At 41.8% G+C, this 24,518-nt stretch overlaps 2 protein-coding genes across 2 annotated transcripts; one reads left to right on the top strand and one right to left on the bottom strand.

Moving 5' to 3' along the window:
- The first annotated feature begins 5,911 nt into the window (after positions 1-5,911).
- Positions 5,912-14,430, top strand: lamc2 (laminin, gamma 2). The gene is given in 23 exon segments (XM_062022951.1): positions 5,912-6,033; positions 6,564-6,737; positions 6,813-6,930; positions 7,010-7,125; positions 7,218-7,349; positions 7,421-7,610; positions 7,976-8,088; positions 8,158-8,538; positions 8,624-8,857; positions 9,130-9,269; positions 9,349-9,505; positions 9,592-9,797; positions 9,904-9,983; positions 12,468-12,605; positions 12,674-12,818; positions 12,877-13,026; positions 13,106-13,220; positions 13,290-13,486; positions 13,578-13,736; positions 13,807-13,906; positions 13,980-14,060; positions 14,063-14,154; positions 14,156-14,430. Coding segments are annotated over 23 exon segments (3,363 nt in total). The 5' UTR covers positions 5,912-5,966; the 3' UTR covers positions 14,234-14,430.
- A 24-nt stretch (positions 14,431-14,454) lies between these two features.
- On the bottom strand, positions 14,455-22,739 carry nmnat2 (nicotinamide nucleotide adenylyltransferase 2). Its single transcript, XM_062022949.1, is given in 12 exon segments — positions 14,455-16,277; positions 16,279-16,330; positions 16,439-16,506; positions 16,578-16,679; positions 18,478-18,554; positions 18,619-18,663; positions 18,747-18,827; positions 18,889-19,015; positions 19,089-19,167; positions 19,234-19,301; positions 19,436-19,524; positions 22,536-22,739. Coding segments are annotated over 12 exon segments (924 nt in total). The 5' UTR covers positions 22,621-22,739; the 3' UTR covers positions 14,455-16,226.
- Between the last annotated feature and the right edge of the window lie 1,779 nt (positions 22,740-24,518).

Below are 24,518 nucleotides of genomic sequence, written 5' to 3'. Positions count from 1 at the left end.
CCTCTCTCGCCCACTCACTCACTGACGTCACTCACTTCTCATGCTGTCATATCTTAAAGGGCCACACACCAGAGGTGTGGACTCGAGTCACATGACTTGGACTCGAGTCAGACTCGAGTCATGAATTTGATGACTTTAGACTCGACTTGACAAAATGTAAAGAGACTTGCAACTCGACTTAGACTTTAACATCAATGACTTGTGACTTCACTTGGACTTGAGCCTTTTGACTTGACATGACTTGCTACTTTCCCCAAAACCTAAAGCTTAAAAAGTTATTTGGGAGCGCTCCGTTGCTTTCATTTTGTACGTGTCTGTTTATCAGCGTGTGTGCTGCGTGTCAGCGTGTGTGCTGTCAGTACAACAGCCAATCAAATTAGATCTACATTGTTTTCATCACACAGCATTCAGCCAATCAAATTGCAGGACAACAAATGAACAAGAGTTGTCAAACAACGCGCCAGTGAGAAACATTTATACCAAAGTTGGTTTCGTTCGGGTATAAAAACTACGACTTGGTCTACAAAAAACGAATTGCCGTATGCAAATCACGCAGTTCGAATATTACAGACGGAGACGCAACAACTTCCAACTTCGTTCGACATTTGAAGTTGCACAAAGAAGGGTAAGTTTTGAATGTAAGCTAACGTTTATTGGCTAAGTAACATGACTTTTATTTGCTGTGTAGTTAAATCAGTGAGGCTGTAAACTCACTGCTAACGTCATAACCATAGACATCTTATAAGTAGACGCAGCATCGAGCGCTACTGCCTACTGGCGCAGACGAGACGCGGGGCCGCCATCTTGGAGTGGTGATCCGCTCCACTCAGTGCAATTCATTTGGCAGGATCAATGAACTGTCAGCGCATTTAATTCATTTTACCTCACTGAATACCACTCATTTTCACGCGCTTTTTTGTCATACGTGTAGCTATGATAACGGACACATGTTTTATTATTCATAGTTTGCTTAACAGTAATATAATATTCTTATATGCTATAAGTGACCAGACGTCCGAGATCAAAACTGGGAATATAAGCCCAGAGAAGGGGGAAAAAAACGGTCAGCTATTTTTAAGTTGAAGAAACAATATGATTACGTTATATATACATGCGTATATCCTACATAAACAATGTATGAATACATTAGATATCTATATATCTTATAGACTGTATCTCTGTTGCTGCAGCAGCAGAGAGTTTATTCTGTCTTGACACTTTGTATTGATATTTTGTATTACATTCTTCCCTTAAATGATAATGTTTACAGTGATTGTTATATATGTATTTTTTATGTATGTCGCTTTGGATAAAAGCGTCTGCCAAATACTTAAACATATATAAACACCTGAAACTCTTTATATCAGCTAAAACCACCAATCTGTTTCACTGGATTCAGAATAAAACCAAATGCTGTCTTACCCAACAATGTTAGTATTTGAATATTGTTACTTGAAGACTTATTCCTGGTTACAATTATACTGTTAAGAAAGTATTGTCTTATATTTTGCCTAAAATGAGAATGCATCATAATCAGTGGCGGCTGGTGAATTTTGTTTTAGGTGGGGCTGAAAGTTTGTAAACCAAACCCCTGTAGGGGCCGTCATCCTCCCCCAGAAGATTTATTTGTGATTTTCACATACAAATATTGAAGATCTTTGCTCCTTCTCAACTCTGTGGTAATGTTATTTTCATAAAATACAACCAATAGTACATTAATGTTAAATCTTACTTGTGAAAAGTAATCCCCCGATTCCTATTTTCAACAGTCCGCTCATTTGAGCAGGAAAACGCTGAACACCAGCCCGGCATCTTTGTTTTCTACCTGTCAACTGTCAGTTTAGGCTGCTCGCCGGCTCCTCATCACCACTTCAAGATGCAATTTGCTCGCGTCACAGCAACCAATACTGCGTGTACTTACAAGCTGTCTGTGGTTATAACATCATTTCAAACACAGGAATATGTTGCGTCCACTGCAGTTTGCCACCTTATTCATACTTTTTGTCAAGTGATTTTTTTAAGCAGGGTTGCATGAGGTACCTACATATAATGTTACGTTAGTCAATGTATCACACACAGTAACATAACGTTAGACGGCGGTCAGCAGCACAGCATATTTTAGCCACCTACAAAAAGACAAACATAATCAAATAAAGGTCAGTTAAAATGTATACTATATTAAGAATATGTGTACATATTGCATAGGGCCCTGACATCTAAAAAGTACAACTCTGTTCATTGTTATGTTCATGTATTTGTTATGTTTTTCATGTGTACGCACACATAAACACACATACAGTATGAGATTAGATCAATGAGATAAGGTAAGAACAGAATAGAAACTGCTGTGGAACTAGTTACAATGCAATATGCCATGGAAATACAATGTTAACACTTTTGTACAAATAAGTACAGTTGCACTTGTTTTTGCAAATGTGTTTATTCTGTAAAGGAATGAGTTAAATGTTTAAAATTGTTTAAACTATTAAAATGACTGGTTAATAGTGCTATTATGAATTGCAATGTCAGTACTATTTTTTTCCTGCTATTTCAAATGCACTTGTTTTAATAAATAAATACAGCGGTTTAAAAGCATACACAATCTGTGTAAAAATATTAGTCTGTGGTTAAAAGGACTTGAAAGGACTCGAAACTCAAAATGCAGGACTTGTGACTTGACTTGAGACTTTCCAGTCTTGACTTTGGACTTGACTCGGGACTTGCCTGTCTTGACTCGGGACTTGACTCGAGACTTGAGGGCAAAGACTTGAGACTTACTTGTGACTTGCAAAGCAATGACTTGGTCCCACCTCTGCCACACACACACACACACACACACACATACGCTACTCTCATAACAACTAACAAGACATCATGGCGAAGCCAGAAGTCGAGTTTTTTTAACATGGAGACATTCTCAATACTTTTCTTTTGTCGAGCACAAAGAAAATAACATTTTAGTTAAATGTAAGTTGTGTCTTGGATCAAAGATCCTATCTACTTAGAGTTAAAGTTAAAGTGCCATTATGTTGCAGCTATTTAAAATAGTTTTGTCAATTTTTTCTGGCCTGAAATAAATTGGCCCTTTGAAACATATCTTTGTCTTTGCGTGTTGTGTGTAGACCACATTGTTTGTGTGTTGTATGTAGACCACATTGTTTGTGTGTTGTATGTAGACCACATTGCTTTCTGAGTTCAGTGATGCAAATGCATGTCAAGTTGATCAACAGATTGTATTATTCTCCAGTGCAATAACAGTACTGAAATGAAGGCTAAAAGGGCATTAATGGGAGCCTTGAAAAAAATGGGGAAAAAATAAGTAACTAAATAGTTACTTTTCACAGTAACGCATTACTTTTTGGTGTAAGTAACTGAGTTAGTAACTGAGTTACTTTTGAAATAAAGTAACTAGTAATTGTAACTAGTTACTGGGGTTCAGTAACTAACCCAACACTGTAAATGGGTTATACTTGTATAGCGCTTTTCTACCTTCAAGGTACTCAAAGCGCTTTGACAGTATTTCCACATTCACCCATTCACACACACATTCACACGCTGATGTTAGCTGGAGCTGCCATGCAAGGCGCTAACCAGCAGCCATCAGGAGCAAGGGTGAAGTGTCTTGCCCAAGGACACAACGGACGTGACTAGGATGGTAGAAGGTGGGGATTGAACCCCAGTAACCAGCAACCCTCCGATTGCTGGCCCGGCCACTCTACCAACTTCGCCCCACCGTCATGGGTTCTATATTCTATATATGAAAAATGAAGAAGAAGAACACAGTAGACAGAGAAAAGTACAGTATATGTTCAGTCATCTATGGACTTGAACATAATTTCTTAAATGGGTTAGAATTGTTATTCCAATTTGAGTTGATTATTTGCTGTAGACATATTTCAACAATTCTCTGCAGGCTACAATACCAACCATTTTAAATTAGGAGGAAATGTCAAACCCAGTAATAAAACTAAATGTATTAATGCCAAAAATGGATTTACATAAATTGGGGTCAAGATTACATCCATCCCATCCATTTTCTACCGCTTATTCCCTTCGGGGTCGCGGGGGGCACTGGAACCTATCTCAGCTACAATCGGGCGGAAGGCGGCGTACACCCTGGACAAGTCGCCACCTCATCGCAGGGGGTCAAGATTACAGTCTTAATGAAAACAATTTCCCATTCAAATGATCATCTTTTTAATTGAAGACGCAAAATAATCACTTGATCGCTGGATGACCCTGCCTGTTTCAATAATTGGTTGTATAACTATTTTTTTTAAATGATGATAAATAAATAAGTTGCATCTTTGCTATTCATTTGGAACAGTAAAGATCCAGGTTGAGAGTCAGGTTACCATATACCTTAAATACCCCCGCAACCCCGAAAAGGACAAGTGGTAGAAAATGGATAGATGGAATGACATTAAGAGGCTGCCCAGCTACGCTCAACAATGATCTGTTACAAAGCAGACAGCAACACGATTGTCCATAGAACAAACATCAGTTCTAAACCTTCACTGTTAAATTATATTTTACATTACATTCAGCACTCTAGAAAAAAGATAAAAACTCCTTCCTGAGAAATAATTTTGATATTTGATACAAAGCACATCAACATATGAAGACACTCACCCAATGTCCCAGTGTTAATTCAAAACTCAAACCCTGAAGTCAAATAAGTGTGTGAGAAGAGGAGTTAATTGGAAATGTTGGTGAAATGTACATATAATTACCACATAATAAAAAACATGATTTACCCAAATCTTTCTCTTTTTATTTTGGAACAGGTCACAATTTCACATTACAAGGGAAATGCTGTAATTTGTTAATATGTATTACGAAATGATGATGAATCTTCTGACAGATTAGAGGTGTGGAACTCTGACGTTGAGACTATGTCAGAAGAAGAATGGAAGAGAGCATGCCTTAAAGCCTAGAAACAAACTATTAACACAAGGATGAGGTTATTATTATCATACATAATAATAATACATGAGGACCTACTGTAAAATTGAGCAGCTGACTGCACTATTGTTGAAATAATAAATGTGTGGATAAAAAAAATGATAAGCTATGTCACATGGGAAAACTGACTTTTGTTACCGGACGGAAGGCAGAGAAGTTTGAAAGAAGTGGAAAGCTTTACTGGAATATATTAAGCAATGGCTGTATAGCAACCACCTTCATTTGTGTATGGGCTTGTGTGATGTCATGTTGGTGGTTTTTGTCTATTGTCAATGTCTCTCATAAAAACCTGGGGAAATTAATAAATACATTGTTTTTAAAAAAAAACATAACTTGGGAAAAATACTCACACAAACAAGTTGTCCTGACTGGCCATGTGGCCTTTCAACTGCAGATGGCGCTAACAATTTTGTTTGGAATTTAATGCGCAACTGTGTGTAGGCACAGTAACAAACGGGTTGGGTGTGACCATGTTGTTTATGCCTGTGGAAATAGACAATGTGTGTGTGTATGCGTGAGTAAATGTGAGTAAGTGTCTATCTGACTATCAGGGGGTGTGTGTGTGTGTGTGTGTCAGGTAGGCTATATGAATGTGTGTAACATGTGAACACTCCTTATGAGAGTGTTTTAATGTAATGCAACGTCCTGTAAATCAGGCAGTGAGAATAAACATTCTATGCTCATCTCAATGAGGTGTTAAAGTGCTGATAAACATTCTGTGTTAATGTCCATGAGGCGTTCAGGAGTTAATACCATGCTAATGTCCATGAGGCATTCAAGAACATGTGCTTTTTCACAATGAAGCAACGTTGACTTGGGTTAATGGGTTGGGGTGAATACATACAGACTTCTTAGTCTGACGAATGGCAGAACAACGCCCAGCACACACTACTCATGTGTGAGTATGCGCTGCGTGTCCTGACGTGCAGCAGCACTGCACTTAAAAGTCGACTACTGGAGATCCACCAGGATTTTGGACTGGCGTTTGATAAGAAGACGACATGGAGGTCAGCTGGATGTCGCTATATATACTTTTCTTCGCCCTTTGCGCCGTCACAGCCACCAACCGTAAGTCATGTTTTCATGTTACCGTGACAACCAATTAGACCAAGGGTCAAACTAAATATTTGTACGTGGCATTTACCTTTGACTTTTACACTGTTATCTTGAAAGCACCAGCGGCAACGTCTTAGTTGTCACATGACATCTCTCCTTAATGTATGTGAACTTCGCCCCAGCGCTAAGGCAAATAGACGCTCCCTGAACTCACTGCCAGCGCTCTATCAGGTCTAGACTTTGATTCAAGTTCCCCAGTTATCCTATGGCGCTTATGCTGTCAGTGTTTGTTGTTGACCGGCACACGGATCATGTTTTTGTCCCAAGGTGTCCTCGAGGGCTGACACACAGGTCACGTGAGAGAGACTTTTACAGATATGATAGTGTTACCATGAATTGATTAACGTGGACCCCGACTTAAACAAGTTGAAAAACGTATTCGGGTGTTACCATTTAGTGGTCAATTGTACGGAATATGTACTGTACTGTGCAATCTACTAATAACAGTTTAGATCAATCAATCAATGCTATTTGTCCAACAGGGTTCCGCTGTGAATGCAATGGCCGATCTGGGCAGTGCCTGCTGGACAAGCTGGGCCTGCGTTGTGTCACTTGCAAGGGGAATAGCGAAGGCCGCCACTGCGAGCGCTGCAAAGATGGCTTCTACCAGCAGGGAGCGTCACTGAGCTGCATACCGTGTGGCTGCCACACCGGAGGTCAGTTACCCGTGTGACATAACTGTTACCTGGACGCATCACAGATATAGCCTCATTCAACCTTTGTTCTTCCAGGTTCCATTGGTACCATGTGTGACCACAGGGGGCGTTGTACTTGTAAAGAAGGTGTCACGGGACAAAAGTGCGACCGCTGCCCAGATGGAGCAATCGGACCCAATGGCTGCTTACAGAGGTTGGTCCTCATGAACCTTGGACCAGAAATTAAGTGAAACTTTATTTTCTGTAAACATCCTGTTCCATGTTGTTTGCAGGCGCCGACGCAGCGAAGATTCTGGTGCTCCATTGTGTTTCTGCTACGGTCACAGCAGCAAATGTTCCCCTCAGTCCACTTACACAGTCCACAACATCACCTCCACCTTTGCACTCGGTAACTTTTCGTTGCCACACCCTTTGCTTTCTGACACCCATTTTACAAAAAAAGCCTGGAGGAACAGCAGTCGTGACATGTTGTGTTTCTAGGAACAGAAGATTGGAAGGCGGCGACTTCACAAGGCCTCACTCCAGCAGATGTCCACTATCGCTGGTCCCCAAAGCACCAGGATGTGGAGGTCATCTCCAGGAACAGTCTGCCGGTCTACCTGTATGCTCCAGGTGTGAATGACAGCAACCTGCATCCCTCTTTCTCTCCTCCCACTGACCCCAGTCTTGTTTTTTTCCTCCAGCTTCCTTCCTGGGCAACAGGTTGCTAAGTTACGGCCGGAACTTGTCCTTCTCATTGCGTCTGGATCGTGGCATTCCACACCCGTCTATGAACGATGTAATTCTGGAAGGTTCCGGTCATAGAGTATCTGCCTCGTTGGGCGACCTGCGCTCAGTGGTTCCCTGCGGACAGAAGCTCAACTACACCTTCAGGTGAGAGCTACGCCCACTTAGTCGAGTTCTGGCTGCTGCGCGAAGGTGTTGTGGGAGAAGCGGGAACATTCCTGGCGCTCCAGCAAGTAGAAACAAAACAGGAATCCGCTGCTCTTACGTTAATAGCTGCATGACACGCGGCGCTCTGGAACTGAGTCTACAGCCAAAAGCGGATCCAGGTTTGACCAGGACTCGACTCATGGTGTATGTGACATGAAATAATGACTCCTTGGTGAGGGTCAAAACCTTTGGGTCAAATCATGTTGTTTACCTTGCTCAAAATCGCCAATTAGCATCTTATAGCCAACACTGCCAACCCTGTTTGGACCTTTACATAAACCATTGAAGTCTTTGTGTGCTTTCAGACTGGACGAGCAGCCCGGAAGCAGGTGGCGTCCACAACTCTCCCCCTTCCAGTTCCAGACGCTCCTCCAGAACCTCAGCGCCATCAAGATACGGGCTACCTTTGGTGATAAAGGTGATTCTTAGGCCTAGACATGGCAGTACCCACCCTTTTGTCGTTGTCTGAACTGTTGCTTCTCTCTAGGACGAGGTTACCTTGACAACGTGAAACTGGTGTGGGCAAAGCAAGGGGATGGCGTCCCGGCCAGCTGGGTCCGGGTTTGCTCCTGCCCAGAGGGATATGACGGCAACTTCTGCGAACAATGCGCAACAGGTTTCAGGCGCCGGAAGGCCGCGAACGGTGCCTTCAGCCCGTGCGAGCCCTGCAGCTGTGGCGGGGGTGACTGCGACTCGAACACAGGCGACTGTTACCCTGCGGATGAGACACAGCGCTGCCCAGACGGGTTCTACTGGGATCTCTGGACCAGAAACTGCATCAGGTGTCCCTGTCCAGAAGGAGCATCGTGCTCACTGGTTGTTGGATCAGTGCAACCCAGATGTAATTTCTGTCCACTTGGAACCACAGGTTGGTTGTCTGTAGTTTACACTCCCAACCACCAGAGGGCGGTTTATTAAAGCAACTAACAAAGTCTGTCTCCGTGTATGTTCAGGTGTTCGCTGTGACGAATGTATGGAGGGGTTCTATGGCTCTCCTGCAGGGGGCATTGGTGGGCTGCGACCATGCCGACCTTGCGAGTGTAGCGGCCACATAGATGTCAGTGTGGCAGGAAGCTGCGATCGTACGAGTGGAGAATGTCTGAAGTGTGTCAACAACACCATGGGACGACGATGTGACATCTGCTTGCCAGGGTTCTATCACCGCAGAGTGGTCGACGCCTGCAGGCGTGAGTTGGCATTATAGGATAACCTGGAATTTTGGGAATGTGTAAAATAGCCTGAATGATTTGAAATAGCTGAAAGTTTTTATGTTGAAATGTTTTAATCTGTTTGAAAAAAAATCTCAAGATCAGAAGGAATTTGTGGGACGGAAAATGTGGGATTTAGGGGGAAATGGCTGCTTTGAGAATGTGTAATATTGTTAGTCCGAATGTCCTGACTAAGCCAGGTGTGTGGATGTTGGAATGGTTTGAAGACTATGCTAACGTTTGCTCTACAGCGTGTGAATGCGACCTTCGGGGCGCCGAGTCGCTGCAGTGTGACGATGGTGGCCGTTGTCGCTGCAAGCCGGGCTTTGAGGGGGAAAAATGTCAGTTGTCCCGCGAATGTCCCTCCTGTTTCAACTCAGCCAAAGACAAGGTGAGGGGTGGGGTAAGACTGATAATCTTCCCTCCACTGACAGTGTCCTCAACATCCTGATCTTCTTCTGAGACATCAGGTGGACTTGTTGGCCGTCAGAATGCAGCAGCTGGAGGCGCTGAATTCGCAGATTGGCGGTGGCTTCAAACCCACTAACAACGCAGACGTTGAGGCCAGGTTACGTGCCGCCGCACTGCTGGTCAGCGACCTGGAGGGCGACGTTGAGCGGCTGACAGGTGTGATATCACGCGTCCATGAGTGGGCCGAGAGCAAAGCGATCAGAAGCGTTTGTTGACTGATTGTTTGCAATGCTCTCCAACAGACTTGGATAAGCAACTGCAGCAAGGTCTGTCCTCCATTGGCAGAAAACAACTGTCCGAGGAACAAGACGTCCAGAACATGGCAAAGGCCACCGATGACATAAAACAACGGCAGCAGACCTACAGGACCAAAGCGGATCAGCTTCAAAAATTAATGGATGACATGAAACGCACACTGAACAGCGCCAAGGCAGACCTTCGATCGGCTGTAAGCCCTCTTACATTATGTTGCATCAGGTGACTTTCGTCACCTGAGACACAAGACTTGTGATGACCAAGACGAAGTTCATGATAAACTTTTGTTCTTTCTGCAGGATGTTGCAGTGGGAGACGACCCGCTGAGTCCAAACCTTCTCTCTGAGTTTGCAAAGACGGCGACAACCTTGGCTGATAAGTGCGTTCACCACACACATACTGTAATTCAAAGAATTTTGCAGAAATTTCACAGGAAACTAAAACGCAGAAGTGCACCCGACTATAATACCTCTGATGACTCCGGACATTCCACGCGCAGTCTACTCCGCCCACAAGTTGCTGAATTTTGTGAACACCTTAAGCGTAGTAGTATAACGTAGTAGTGTAAATGTAGTAATGTAAATGTGGTGGTGTAAATGCAGTAGTGTAAAAGTATTAGTGTAAAACGCTGTAGTGTAAATGCGTTATTATAAATTCAGTAGTGTAAATGCAATAATGTAAATATAGTACTGTAAATATAGTGTGTAAAAATGGTAGGGTAAATGAAATTGTGTAAATGCAGTTGTGTAGATAGATAGATAACCTTTACTGTCTGTTACAAAACCGAAATCATCTTCGACAGGCTCTAAGATAACTTACAGAGCAAAACAATAAGAGATCAAAAATAGAAATATGACATAAAACATAATCACAAAACATAATGGATATAAAAGATGATGCAGCAGTGCTCATCTATTTTTGTAGCGATAATGGCAGTGAGAATAAGGTGTTTTTTTTATGTGTTTTTCCGGGCAAGTGGGACTTTAAAGCGCCGGCATGATGGTAGCAGCAGGAATGATGAGTGCAGTGGCTGTGTCGGGTCCTGAATGATGGAGGTGGCTTGCTTGGTACAGTAACTGCCTGAGTGTAGAGATCTGTGAGAGAGGTCTGTGGGGGATCCAATTGTTTTACTGGCCTTTTTAATTATGAGGGGCAATTTTGTTTCATGCAAGGTAATTTGTACCAGGAAGCCATGTTGAAATTAGTATGGATTCTGTTGTGATTTGTAGATCATTCTCTCGATGAGCTTCAAGAGGTAGTCACCCGAAAGGGTTTTCACTTCACAGGTGTCAGTTTTGATGCCTTCAGTGACAATCTACAATGTAAATAGTCATGAAAATAAAGAAAACGCATTGAAATGAGCATTAAAAAAAAAAAATATATATATATATATATATATATATATATATATATTATATTATATATATATATATATATATATATATATATATATATATATATATATATATATATATGTATATATATTTGTGTGTGTGTGTGTGTATGTATATATATATATACATATGTGTGTGTGTGTGTGTGTGTGTATGTATATATATATATATATATATATATATATATATATATACATATGTGTGTGTGTGTGTGTGTGTGTATGTATATATATATATATATATATATATATATATATATATATATATATATATATATATATATATATATATATATGTATGTATGTGTATATATATATATATATATATATATATATATATATATATATATATATGTATGTATATATATATATATATATATATATATATATATATATATAAATATATATATATATATATATATATATATATATATATATATATATATATATATATATGTATGTATATATATGTATGTATACATAGTACGAAACATATGACAAAAAAATATGTAAAAATTACAATAAAAGTAACAATAAAATAATTAAAAACAGATGATTAGTGAAAAGCCTGATTAAAAAGTTGTGTATTTAGTCTTTTTTTTTTAAAAGTTCAACGCTTTTTGGCAAGCTGTTCCACGGTGGGCGCCATAGTGGGTCTTTGTTCTGGTATTCGGAAAAGCTAAAAGGCCATTGCCAGAGGACCTCAGAATCCGTGAGGGTTGATACGGTAAAAGCAGGGCAGATAGATAAGAAGGCGCAAGGCCATTATGACATTTAAAAACTAATAATAGAACTTTAAAATCGACCATTAAGCCGACGGCGAGTCAAAAATTACGCCCAGATTTTTTATAGACTGTGTTGCTTGTAATTTTGGTAAAAGTTTCTCCCTCTGCTCATCAGGACCTATAACTAAAATCTCTGTTTTGTCCTAGTTGAGCTCTAGAAAATTCACTGCCATCCATTGCAGTTACAAAGGGTTAAAAATAGTAATGTAAATGTGGTGTAAAAGTGGTAGTGTAAATGCGGCACCGTAAATGTGGTAGTGTAAATGCGAATGTGGTAGTGAAAATGTATTAATGTAAATGTGGCACATTTAGTTGCGTAAATGCAGTAGTGTAAATACGGTAGTTTCAATGTGGTAGTGTAAATGTGCTAGTGTAAAATTAGAAGTGTAAATATGGTAGTGTAAGTGCAGTAGCGTAAACACATTACTGTAAATGTAGTATTGTTAAATGCAGTAGTGTAAATGTGTTAATATAAACACAATAGTGTAAATGAGGTAGTGTAATTGTAGTAGTGTAAATGCAATAGTGTAAACGCAGTAATGTAGCGCAGTAGTCTAAATGTAGTTTTGTAAATGCAATAGTGTGAATGTAGTAGTGCAAATGTAGTAGTCTAAATGTTGTAGTGTAAACGCAGTAATATTAACGCAGTAATACATAGTAATATGTAAACGTGTGTCTGTGTTAGACATCTAACGAAGGCGGACACAGTGGACGTGAGCGCCAAGGACGCTCTGAGCGACGCCAACAAAGGTTTGGAGTTGATGCGCACGCTGGTGAATGAGGAGAAGAAGGTGAAAGATGTGATTGGAGGCGTGAAAACTATGTAAGTATTTCCAGCACAGCGTCTTCCATTTTCCTTCTGGCGTTCTGACAGTGTGTGCGCCTGCTCAGGTACGACAACATGGCGGGCCGGGCTAAAGGCTTAGAGAATGGGGCGGTCAATGTGGGCAATGAGGCCACAAACCTGATGACCATGGCAGGCGGCACTTTGAAAGACATTGCCAAGATGGAGAAAGACGTCCCGTCCGCCATGAAGGTAACCTGGACAATAGTGGAAATTCTTCAAACGTCAGCTGACTTCTCATTCTGCTCAGGAGGAGACGGACGCCATGGCAGCCAAGTTGGATTTCCTGAGAGAGGCCGCGGACGGAAATCTGGCGGGTTTTGAGGCGCTGCAGGACAACATCCAGCGAGACAAAGTCGCCACCCAGGATCTTTTGGCGCAGGGCAGAAGCACTCAGCAGGTTGGTTCTCTGACTATCAGGAAGTATACAGTACATATAACGTCAGGTGTCGTCTGAGTTGTCATGTGACCCTTCACAGGGCCTGAACACGCTGATAGACAGAGTGAACACCGCCAAGGCTGACACTGATGGGGCGCTACAACGCATCAGGAGCAACACCGACAAGCTTGACGGCGCTCTCAACGCTCTCAGAGGTGAACTCATGATCACAAACATGTAAAGGCGCTACAGCGCTGAGCATCTTCCCACCTCTACGTTCTCAGGCTTCGACCAGCAGATTGATAGCAATAAGGTGCTGGCGGACGCCGCCATCAAGCGACTTCCTGTCATCAATGCAACCATCCAGCGAGCCGACAAAAACAATGCAGAGACGTTAGGGTTGCTGAGTGGTGTGTCTGAAGACTCGGACCAGGCGATGGCTTCCATCAACATGCTGGAGAAACTGATCCCTGCACTGGAGGTACTGTACTACGTGTTAGCCTAGCTTAGCAATTTGTGTTAGCTTAGCCAAAAGTCTCAGTTGACAAACAAACTGGTACTTGACTCCCCAGGGAACGGCGAGTTCGTTACCATCTCACGCCGGCCTCGTGAACAACGCCACTAAAATAAACGAAGGTGCCAAAAACCTGCGCACTCAAGTCGACGATTTCACCACAGATCTGGACGACAGGATGAACGACGCTAGAAGACAGGAAGCAGAGGCAGAGGAGGTGAGAGGTCAATTGCGACTGACAAAACAACATAAAGAAAGCTGACGTTGTTGACATGTTTAATTTGCAGGCTCTTGGTGGAGCAGAAGAGGCATTAAGTAATGCCAAATTGGCCAGAGACGCTGCAGGAAAAACGCTGCGAGACATCACCAACGCGCTGGCTAACATCAGTATGACATGCGACACCTGCTGTACTGTCCCCCGCTGGTGACCTCTTACCTCTTCTTTTTTTTTTCACTGCAGACCAACCAGGCACGCTGGACCCGAAACGTCTGCAGCAGCTGGAGGACTCCATGGCAGGCATCCGCAACGATGTGGAGGTCAACTGAGGCCCCGGCTGAGAAACTTTGAGGCGAAGGAGGCTGCTCAGCGCCTCCTGCTGGACACCCTTAACCAGGACATCGAGACCATCCTTAGCAGACGTCATCAACCTGGAGGACATCCTGAGAGCCATTCCCAATGGCTGCTTTAACGGTGCCCCCACAGAGCTTCCGTGAGACAGGCGACTATTTTGTTTCACAGCTTGGCTACAGTCTCTTCTTTTCGTTCTCCAACAGGAAGTCACATCTTTCTTACTTACTTCAGCAATGGCATGCACATTTGTTATTTTTCTATTTATATAAGAATTTGTACATACATTTCTATTTGCCTGCCAAATAATCAGGTGATCAATCAATATTTAACTTGTAATCTGTCAAATAAATGAATGTAACAAAGAGACAGTGTCATATTTTATTGGTCTACAAAGATTCATACCCGAATAAGAACCAGCAGAACCAGAAGCAAAAAAGTGCTGAGCATGCGCACCACTGAAAACAAACACCATTGGGCTTTAATTCAGGAAAAAGCCATTACTCTAAGTCCTGAATGTGTTCACCTGAAAAATAATAATAAGTGTTTATTGGTCAAAAGATTCATGTTCCACTCTAAATTGGGGGAGGGGCCTGTTGCCCATCACCTGAACAAACAGCTGGCGTTGTATTAATGATGAGACTAACATATGCTAATATCAGTCCCCCCAGGATTACTCAGGTTATTCGCGATTGTTTCAGCCTTAAATGCCTGATTTACCAGCAGCCTTTTAAAAAGTTCTCTTTTTCTTTTTTATGTTACCCGCTTTTGACTTCATTAATTTGCTATCAGTGTTTTTATTGTTTAACCCTGACCCCAAAAAGCACAGATTTCAACAAATCTTAAATAATATTTGCACATTAAACTAACATTATTGAATATTGACAGTAATGTAACAGTACCCCCAGGATCTCTGCTGGGGGCCTGTTTTGAGATCCTGATTTTGACGTTTTTCACAAAAATTGTGGTTAAAGATGCCAGGTTTATCTGGTGAAAGTTGCAGTACATTGTTATAATTTTCACCCTGTAATTATGATTGGAACATTTGTTAGAGAAAAGGTAAAAAAAAGAAACTGAGAAAGCATTTTACCAACATGGCACACAAAAATGTGCATAATAAGCTTTATTTATTATTTGCCACAACAAAGCACACAAGTATTCCTGCAAAGAAATGACTAAAAATGCTATCTCAGCCTTCACATGAGAAAAAAATACAATACACATTTTTACAGTTCACAGCCAAAGACGAGTAAACACAACTACTCTCAAGGGACATTCTTATAGAAATTACACATTTTGTTATACCAGTATGTACTCCGAAGTATATCCAAGCTTATATATTCTCCCTTGCAAAGATGGACTGTAATAAAAAATTGAAGGGTGAGATACTGTATATGCAAATATGCCTATTAAGGTCATTTTCAAATATTCTTTATTCATTAAGTATATCTTTAGTGTATTTTATAGATCTCTTGAGCAACCGTGTGTTCCATCTCCTGGCACGTTTACACATTTGACCAATTCACTTACATGAAAGTTTGTAAAAGTTTTTTTATTTGTCTCTTTGTTTGCTCTGTCGTACAAAAGTTGCAAAATGTTCACGTGCACATTTGTGCAGGTTTTACGCTTGAAAATTGATCGTAAATTCCATTTTGCGTATAGTTTACCCGCCACTTTGTTGGAAACATCGGGGAACTTTTGAGGTCTATACAGTAGCTGTGATTTTTGTTAGTGACTGAGTGGCAATGAGAGATTACCATAGCACGACCACATGTGTCATGTAAACATGGAAGTGAAGACGTCTGGGCGGCGCATTTGATTGGTTACAGAATCGCGTTGCCTTGGAGTGCTGTTGGGACAAATCTGCTTGGCTGGATTAACGAGGATTTGCCGAAAGGCGCCGGTAAGGTACGGGGATTGGACAAAGTTGCGAGGGATTGGTTTAATTGGCATGAATTGGCACAATCGCAACATCAAGAAAATCCTGGAGGGACTGTAACGTCAACACAAACGGTGGGCGAGGATACTGCTGTCACATTGGCGAGCGTGTTGCATGCATCCACTGACTTGATGAATAACAGGAAGTTGGGTGACCAACCCCGCCATGATGGCAAAGTCACACAACCTAAAGGTGGTCCTTTATCCCGAGGCCTTGATGTACAGCTGAGTCTGCAGGATGTAGTCGATGACGCGGCTGGTTCAGGTAGTCCACAACATGGCCGTCGCCGTGCTGCAGGGCCAGTCTGCCGGGGCGGGGCCGGCGTAACACAAAGCGTTTTACCTCGCCATTTTCACATATCACATAAAGACAGGCTGTTAGCCTGACAACAATAGGAAATTACACCGCTTACCTGCTCTTGGTGGAGCTGACAATGGCCATGGGATGGTTGGTGGCGTCCTTCACCACAATGATGTTGTCCTGTGAGCCAGAGGGGGCAAAGGTTAGGGCAAGGAAAGACTGCGTCAGACTCTGTCATGGTTCGACAGGACCTTGTGCTTGCGGAGAACCGACGAATGGTTCATGATCCTCTCCGTGTCGACGCCGTCACGAGGAACCACCACTATCCCAAAATCGCCCACGATCACCTCCATCTGTATGCACACACAGGAAACACCTGCCACTGCTTCATCTGGTTTCTACCCGTATTTGTGCGTGCACTGAGCAGCCAGGAAAGCTGAACACCAGCACCATTTCTTTTCTGCCCTGAATATGATCATAAAATGGGCTAATTTAGAGATGTTTAATTAAGATCATTTTAAATATTGTAATATATGGCATTATATCACAATATACTATATAGTTAATACATTTAAAATGCATCTTAAAATACAATATATGTGCACGAGCTGACAGTAATAATTTATAGGACAAACTAAGTTACTTTGTTCATTTTTTTATCTATAAAAAAATCTATAATATATAGAGATGTCCGATAATGGCTTTATTGCCAATATCCAATATTCCGATATTGTCCAACTCTTAATTACTGATTCCGATATCAACCGATACCGATATATACAGTCGTGGAATTAACACATTATTATGCCTAATTTTGTTGTGATGCCCCGCCGGGTGCCTTAAACAATGTAACAAGGTTTTCCAAAATAAATCAAGTCAAGTTATGGAAAAAAATGCCAACATGGCACTGCCATATTTGTTAGTGAAGTCACAAAGTGCTTTTTTTTTTTAACATGCCTCAAAACAGCAGCTTGGAATTTGGGACATGCTCTCCCTGAGAGAGCATGAAGAGATTAAGGTGGGCGGGGTTGAGGTGTGTGTGTGGTGGGGGGTGTATATTGTAGCGTACCGGAAGAGTTAGTGCTGCAAGGGGTTCTGGGTATTTGTTCTGTTGTGTTTATGTTGTGTTACGGTGCGGATGTTCTCCCGAAATGTGTTTGTCATTCTTGTTTGGTGTGGGTTCACAGTGTGGCGCATATTTGCAAAAGTGTTAATGTTGTTTATACGGCCACCCTCAGTGTGACTTGTATGGCTGTTGACCAAGTATGAATTACATTCACTTGTGTGTGTGAAAAGCCGTAGATATTATGTGATTGTGCCGGCACGCAAAGGCGGTGCCTTTAAGGCACGCCCCCAATATTGCTGTCTGGGTGGAAATCGAGAGAAATTCGGGAGAATGGTTGCCCCGGGAGATTTTCGGGAGGGGCACTGAAATACGGGAGTCTCCCAGGAAAATCGGGAGGGTTGGCAAGTATGACTGGGAGACGCTACTGCTCTGTACTTCTCCCTACGTCCGTGTACCACTCCGTACAGCAGCGTTTTAAAAAGTCATAAATTTTACTTTTTGAAACCGATACCGATAATTTCCGATATTACATTTTAAAGCATTTATCAGCCGATAATATCAGCAGTCCGATATTATCAAACATCTCTAATATTATGTCATTAGAAAAAGTATTGCGATATATTGCAATATTTCTTCCCACCCCAAGTACACCGTGCACTGTCCTTATATCCTGAGTGGATTTAACAATGCTGTTTGAAATATATACGTGTCATTGTGCAATTACTGTACCTAAAATAAAAATACTGCAGTTTTTCTTCTTCCTCCACCTTTTTAATAGTAAATTGCAACCACTCAAGTTAGCCCCTCCCTTTTTGCTATGGAGCCAAGATGGCAACTATTGAGGGTGGTAAGTGTCCATCACTGTGCGTGGACCATTTGAGTGTTTTCACAACAACTTCCTAGTACTGACAGTGTACCGTATGTTAAAGCACTCAGCCAATGTACTCAAAAGACTAAGTGTAAGTACACGAGCGTGAACACACTTATGCACTAAAAGACTAAGTAAGTACATAAGTGTACTAATGGAGACACATGCTGTGACCATGATCATACGGGGAGGAGGGAGGATGAGGGGTGGGGCTTACATCACTGTCCTTCCACAGGCCAGGGATGCAGAATGATTCCAGAAGATCACTTCCACACAGGAGCAAGATACGCAACTCTACAAGGAGAGGAGGCGGGGTTACTGAGACACAAAGGAAGGGCAACACATGATGGAGACTCACCGATCTCCTCGTAGGTCATGGCTGGCCCCAAGTTGGCGTTTTCATCTGTCAGAGAGCACATGGCATCAAACACACACAGGAAGTGTGGTTGTGTGCCACTTGAGGTGATGTTGTGTGCCAGCACTCACCCACAAAGGTGAATCGATCCAGGTGAGGACGAACGCAGCAAACCTTCCCCAGACTCTCACTCAGCTTACCCCAAACTTTAACTGGGACACACACAAACAGTCTTCATCGTCATCTTCCTCACGCTCGCAAACTTGGACTTACCGGAAGTGGTCGTGTGCTTCATGTTGTTGTGGTTCAGGTAAATAGGCGGAGCCTGGTTTTGTGGCTGCCCAATGACGGGAGTGGAAGACGGCGTGTTGACGTTAGACAAGATACAGCCGGTCACTCTCTGAGGATGACAATAACGACATGTGATGACGGTGGACTGCTGTGGGCATACCTACTCTGCAGCTGGCACTCGCCTTCATGAGGTCACGGTGGTGCTCCAGCACGCTACAGGTGGTCTGCCAGGTGTCCTGGTAACACTCCCACGGGTCCACCCTGTCACAAGAAGCACATAGAATAGCCTGTCTCAAGACGCACGCTGTGACAGGTCACATGACTCACCGGATCCAATCAGACGACCGCACAGCCAGCTGACACATGGTCAGGCGATGCCTGCTGGACACCAGACCCTGCAAACACAACCTGTCAGTCCTGACTCATCACTTTTCTACAACCTCCAGCCAGTCGTACCTCCGGGTTTTGTCATAGATACAATACAAATGTGATTTTTGATCTCATTAGCCTTGTGGACAAATACACTCACTGGTTTGCCATAGGAATCGTGCACCGGTGAAATGATCCCTCCGATCACGATGAAACGTCCTGTTTTGTGCAGGTAGTCTCTCGCTTTCTCTGCACATTTAAACACAACACACACACACACACACACACACATTAAGTAGGTATGGTAGTGAGTCCAAACAAACTTATAGAAAAGCACTCTGAGGGCTCAAAAATGTACAAAGCTTTATCTCCCAACAGTAAAAACTATTTTAAAAAATCCCAAATCCAGACTATGATCCGGATCATCTCCAAAATGTGATAACTTCCCTGTCCCATTTCCTGAAAGTTTAATTAAACTTCACCCAAAACTTTCAGAGCTATGTTGCTAATCAACTAACAAATAAACAGACAAACAAACCCCAACCAATTCATAACCTCCTAGAAGAGGTAATTAGTCGAAATATACATTAAATCACTATTTCGGTGAGTGTGTGTTTTCTACAACTGTCGCTTACAAACAGAGTTCGTTCTTTGAATCGTCTCAAGAAACTGGGCGCGTTAATTTTATAGTGGTTAATTAGCACTTGTGCTTCACAGCAAAAAGGTACTGGGTTCTTTCTGTGTGGAGTTTGCATGTTCTCCTCGTGACTGCGTGGGTTCTTTCCGGGTACCCTGCCTCTCGTCCGAGTGCAGCTGGGAACCCGCGTGGGACGATGGATGGATGGATGGATGGAGTTAACCCTCTTTGACTCTGTGGGTTGACACACAAAGAGGTTCCAGCCTCGTAACGTAAGGTGTAACCCGTTCCCCTTCTATCGTTATTAGAACCTTTATTTAACCAGATAAGAAACCCATTGAGATCAAAATCTCTTTCACAAGGGTGACCTGGCCAAGAGGTCAACAGCACGTGTCACAGAGCAGTTTCCAAAAAGTAATACGTTTAGACATAGATTTTAAAATACATAAAAGAGAACTGTGAAACAATAAAGATTTACACCTTTTAAAAACACAGGCACTGTACAAACGTCTCTCGCTGTCTGTCCCTCAGGACAAAACGGAATGCTCCAAATGGAAGTAGTTCAGTGAGTTTCAGTTTCGTCTGCAATGCATTCCATGCCAGAGGGGCAGCAATACCAACAGCTCTTTTGCCAAATTCAGTCCGTACATGGGGAACAGTTAAAACATACAAATTGTTAGAGCGTAATGCACAACAGCCGTTTTTTCTTTGTAACAAAGTACACAAGTATGGAGGCATTAAACCTAAAAGAGCCTTATAAATTATAGTCAGCCAATGTGTGTATCTGCATGCACTCAATGAAGATAAGTCTGACTTCATATACAGTTGACAGTGGTGGGTGAGACTACGACAGCCAGTAACAAATCTTAGTGCTGAGTGAAAAACAGTGTCCAAGGACTGGAGGCATTTAGATGAAGCACTAAAATAAAGCACGTCTCCATAATCAATTACGGGCAAGATAGTCGCTGTCACCAATTTCTTTCTGACTTTAAGAGAGAAGCCGTTTTTATTTCTAAAAAAGAAACCAGGCATTACTCTAAGCTTAGAGACCAAGTTGTTAATATGGGCTTTAAATGAAAGCTCCTGATCAAGAGTAAAACCCAAGTACTTGTAATTTAAGACCTGCTCTATAGGGTTTCCATGGGATGTTACAATATTTGGAATATTTTCCAGTAGCACCTTTGAATGAGATAAAACCATTACCTTGCTTTTATCTGTATTTAAAACCAATTTAAGATAAAATAATTGTATAATATTAGAGCACAAGTAAGAGTGGTCAGTAGCTTTCAATGGACCAGGACCAGAAGATGTTATGATTTTTAAGTAAAAAACTATTGTGGATGTACTACCAGTCTGTGGTTGCCAGTGTTCTGTACTACATCGTAGTGTGCTGGGGGGGCAGTATATCTAAGAAGGACAGCTCCAGACTGGAGAAACTGATCAGGCGGGCCGGTTCTACGATCGGACTAAAACTGGACTCACTGGTGACGGTGGCAGAGAAGAGGACTGTGGAAAAACTAGTGAGCATCCTGGATGATGCCAGTCACCCTCTGCATACCGTTATCAGTAGCCAGAGGAGCCTGTTCAGTGCTAGACTGCTTCATCCCAAGTGCAGGACTAATAGACTAAAAAACTCCTTTGTCCCACACGCCATTAGACTGTACAACTCCTCTCTGGGAGGGAGGGGGGGTACTAGAATGACGGGGGATGCAAAACAATAACAGTGTAATACGTTTTCATAACATGGTCACTAATGCCTAGTTTCTCTTGTTATATTCTTATTTTACTGTTATATTTGTATTCTCATTGATGCTTTTTGTTTTTATTCTATTGTAATATTTTTCTATTTTGTTTTCATTTATACCCCCATTATTTACTTTTTAAAATTCGATCTCAATTCTGTACATTGCTGCTGGAATTTTAATTTTCCTGAGGGAACTCTCCTGAAGGAATCAATAAAGTACTATCTATCTATCTATCTATTACTGGACATCAATTATGACGACACAGTATTTTTTTTTACTTACAGCATGTATTAAACAATTTGACGATATAATTACAGGTCAATTGTAAATTTGAAAGAAATTAATGAAAATATAAAGCCCCTGTCCCAACTTGGTTGTTGCATGGGGCCCTTTTTGTGTGTCCGATCACTGGTCTTTTTTTTTAGTTATTTAGTCTGTCCTAGAAATTATGCGGATCACTCCCAAAATCTATACACTTGTTCCTTATGCTGTTTCTGACATTTCCGGAAACTTACATCAGAATCCGCCCAAAACTTTTTATGCTATGGTGCTAACTAAAGCTAATTGATAAACCGCAGCAAATACATAAACATGTAATTAGCATTAGCTATATGTCAATGTGTTTATAAAGAAAATACATCTTGAGAACATAACCTTTGTGTTGTGATCGTGTCGGTACTGGTTGTGTTCATGTTTTATTTAGTACGCCACAGCGAGGAGGGCAGGGTGGACAATAAAGGCCCTGGCAAACTCAATCAAACCGGGTCAGATAACGTTCTAGAAGAATTTTGATGCCGTTCCATTTCAGCACCAGCCTCTGGACAGCGCCGTGTTATTTTTTTCACCATGACGTCACAGTGCGCAGATCGAACACTCACCAAACATATGGATGTGTCCTTTGGTGATGGGATTGAAGCTGCCGCAGGACAGCAGGATCACGTGACTTTTGGTCGTTTCTGGCATGACTGCTCGACGGCTTTACCGGTCCGGTCTTGATCTTGGACCTTGTGTTGGAGCTGATGAGCTTGTTTGGAGCAGCAAGCGATGCAGAGAGAGGCGAGGCCGATGTCTGCGGCAGGATGCTTGAGGAAGTGACGTCACTGTTATTTAGCGTCACACGACACATTTGAAACTCAAATGACTCACCGTTCATTATTAATGTTCAAATCTTTGCTCGATGAGAACTGCAATCATAACTTATCAATGTTCACTTAATGTTCCATATTAGATTAAAACATTATTAGAACTGATGGTCACAATTCCTTGTTAGAGGTTCACTTGTTTAAAGTGTAAATTAGCCTTTTTTTTTGTCTGTTTGAATATTGTATGTTATCCTATTTTTGTATTATTATCTATTGTTATTTTTTTTATATTCTATTTGTATTTGCTTTAGTTTTCTTTCCTTTACATGTTTTGTGAAATACAGTATTTGCTCAACCTGATTGAGGTTTGAAATTGTTGAGATATGTTGAAAGTGCCCTAGTTTTTGTGTACATTGAGAACATATGTTTGTATGTACATTGTTCAATAAAATAAATTAATTAATTTTAAAAAATAGGTTCACTTGTGTTGTGTTATACTTATTAGATTAAAACCTCAGTAGAATATTGTGCACTAGTTCTATATTGGTGCAGAACCTCATTAGAATGTTATGTTCACTATAGATCCGCATTAGATTAGAACCCTGTTAGAACTGAATGTTAGTTGTCCTGTTAGATTAGAGTTCCAGCGGCTGCTCCACATCGAGAGGAGTCAGATGAGGTGGTTCGGGCATCTGGTTAGGATGCCACCTGAACGCCTCCCTCGGGAGGTGTTTAGGGCACGTCCGACCCGTAGGAGGTCACGGGGAAGACCCAGGACACGTTGGGAAGACTATGTCTCCCGGCTGGCCTGAGAATGCCTCGGGAGCTGGACGAAGTGGCTGGGGAGAGGAAAGTCTGGGCTTCCCTGCTTAGGCTGCTGCCCCCGCGACCGACCTTGGATAAGCGGAAGAAGATGGATGGATGAAATTAAATATTCATTAATGTTTCTTATTAGATTAAAACCTTATAGAACGGATTGTTCACTAGTGTTCCTTGTTGCATTAGAACAGTGGTTCTTAACCTGGGTTCGATCAAACCCTAGGGCAGTGGTTCTCAAATGGGGGTACGCGTACCCCTGGGGGTACTTGAAGGTATGCCATAGGGTACGTGAGATTTTTTTTTAATGTCTGTCAAAAAGAACTGTGAAAAGAAATGCAACAATGCAATATTCAGTGTTGACAGCTAGATTTGTTGTGGACATGTTCCATAAATATTGATGTTAAAGATTCCTTTTTTTGTGAAGAAATGTTTAGAATTAAGTTCATGAATCCAGATGGATCTCTATTACAATCCCCAAAGAGGGCACTTTAAGTTGATGATTACTTCTATGTGTAGAAATCTTTATTTATATTTGAATCACTTGTTTATTTTTCAACAAGTTTTTAATTATTTGTATATCTTTTTTTCCAAATAGTTCAAGAAAGACCACAACAAATGAGCAATATTTTGCACTGTTATACAATTGAATAAATCAGAAACTGATGACATAGTGCTGTATTTTACTTTTTTATCTCTCTTTTTTCAACCAAAAATGCTTTGCTCTGATTAGGAGATACTTGAATTAAAAAAATGTTCACAGGGGGTACATCACTGAAAAAAGGTTGAGAACCACTGCCCTAGGGGTTCGGTGAGTCGGCCTCAGGGGTTCGGCGGAGCCTCCACCACAGAGTTCAAGACACTTTCGACTTATCGTGTAAATAGAAACCTCTCCCTATCGGCATATTATGGATACCCCCAAACAATGTTCCCTCTAATTTTCCATCTGATTTGCAGGTTGTT

Source organism: Entelurus aequoreus, linkage group LG16, assembly GCF_033978785.1.
Source record: "Entelurus aequoreus isolate RoL-2023_Sb linkage group LG16, RoL_Eaeq_v1.1, whole genome shotgun sequence".
NCBI classification, from domain to species: domain Eukaryota; kingdom Metazoa; phylum Chordata; class Actinopteri; order Syngnathiformes; family Syngnathidae; genus Entelurus; species Entelurus aequoreus.
Note: the sequence above shows the minus strand (reverse complement) of the source record. Positions and strands in the feature narration are given on the sequence as shown.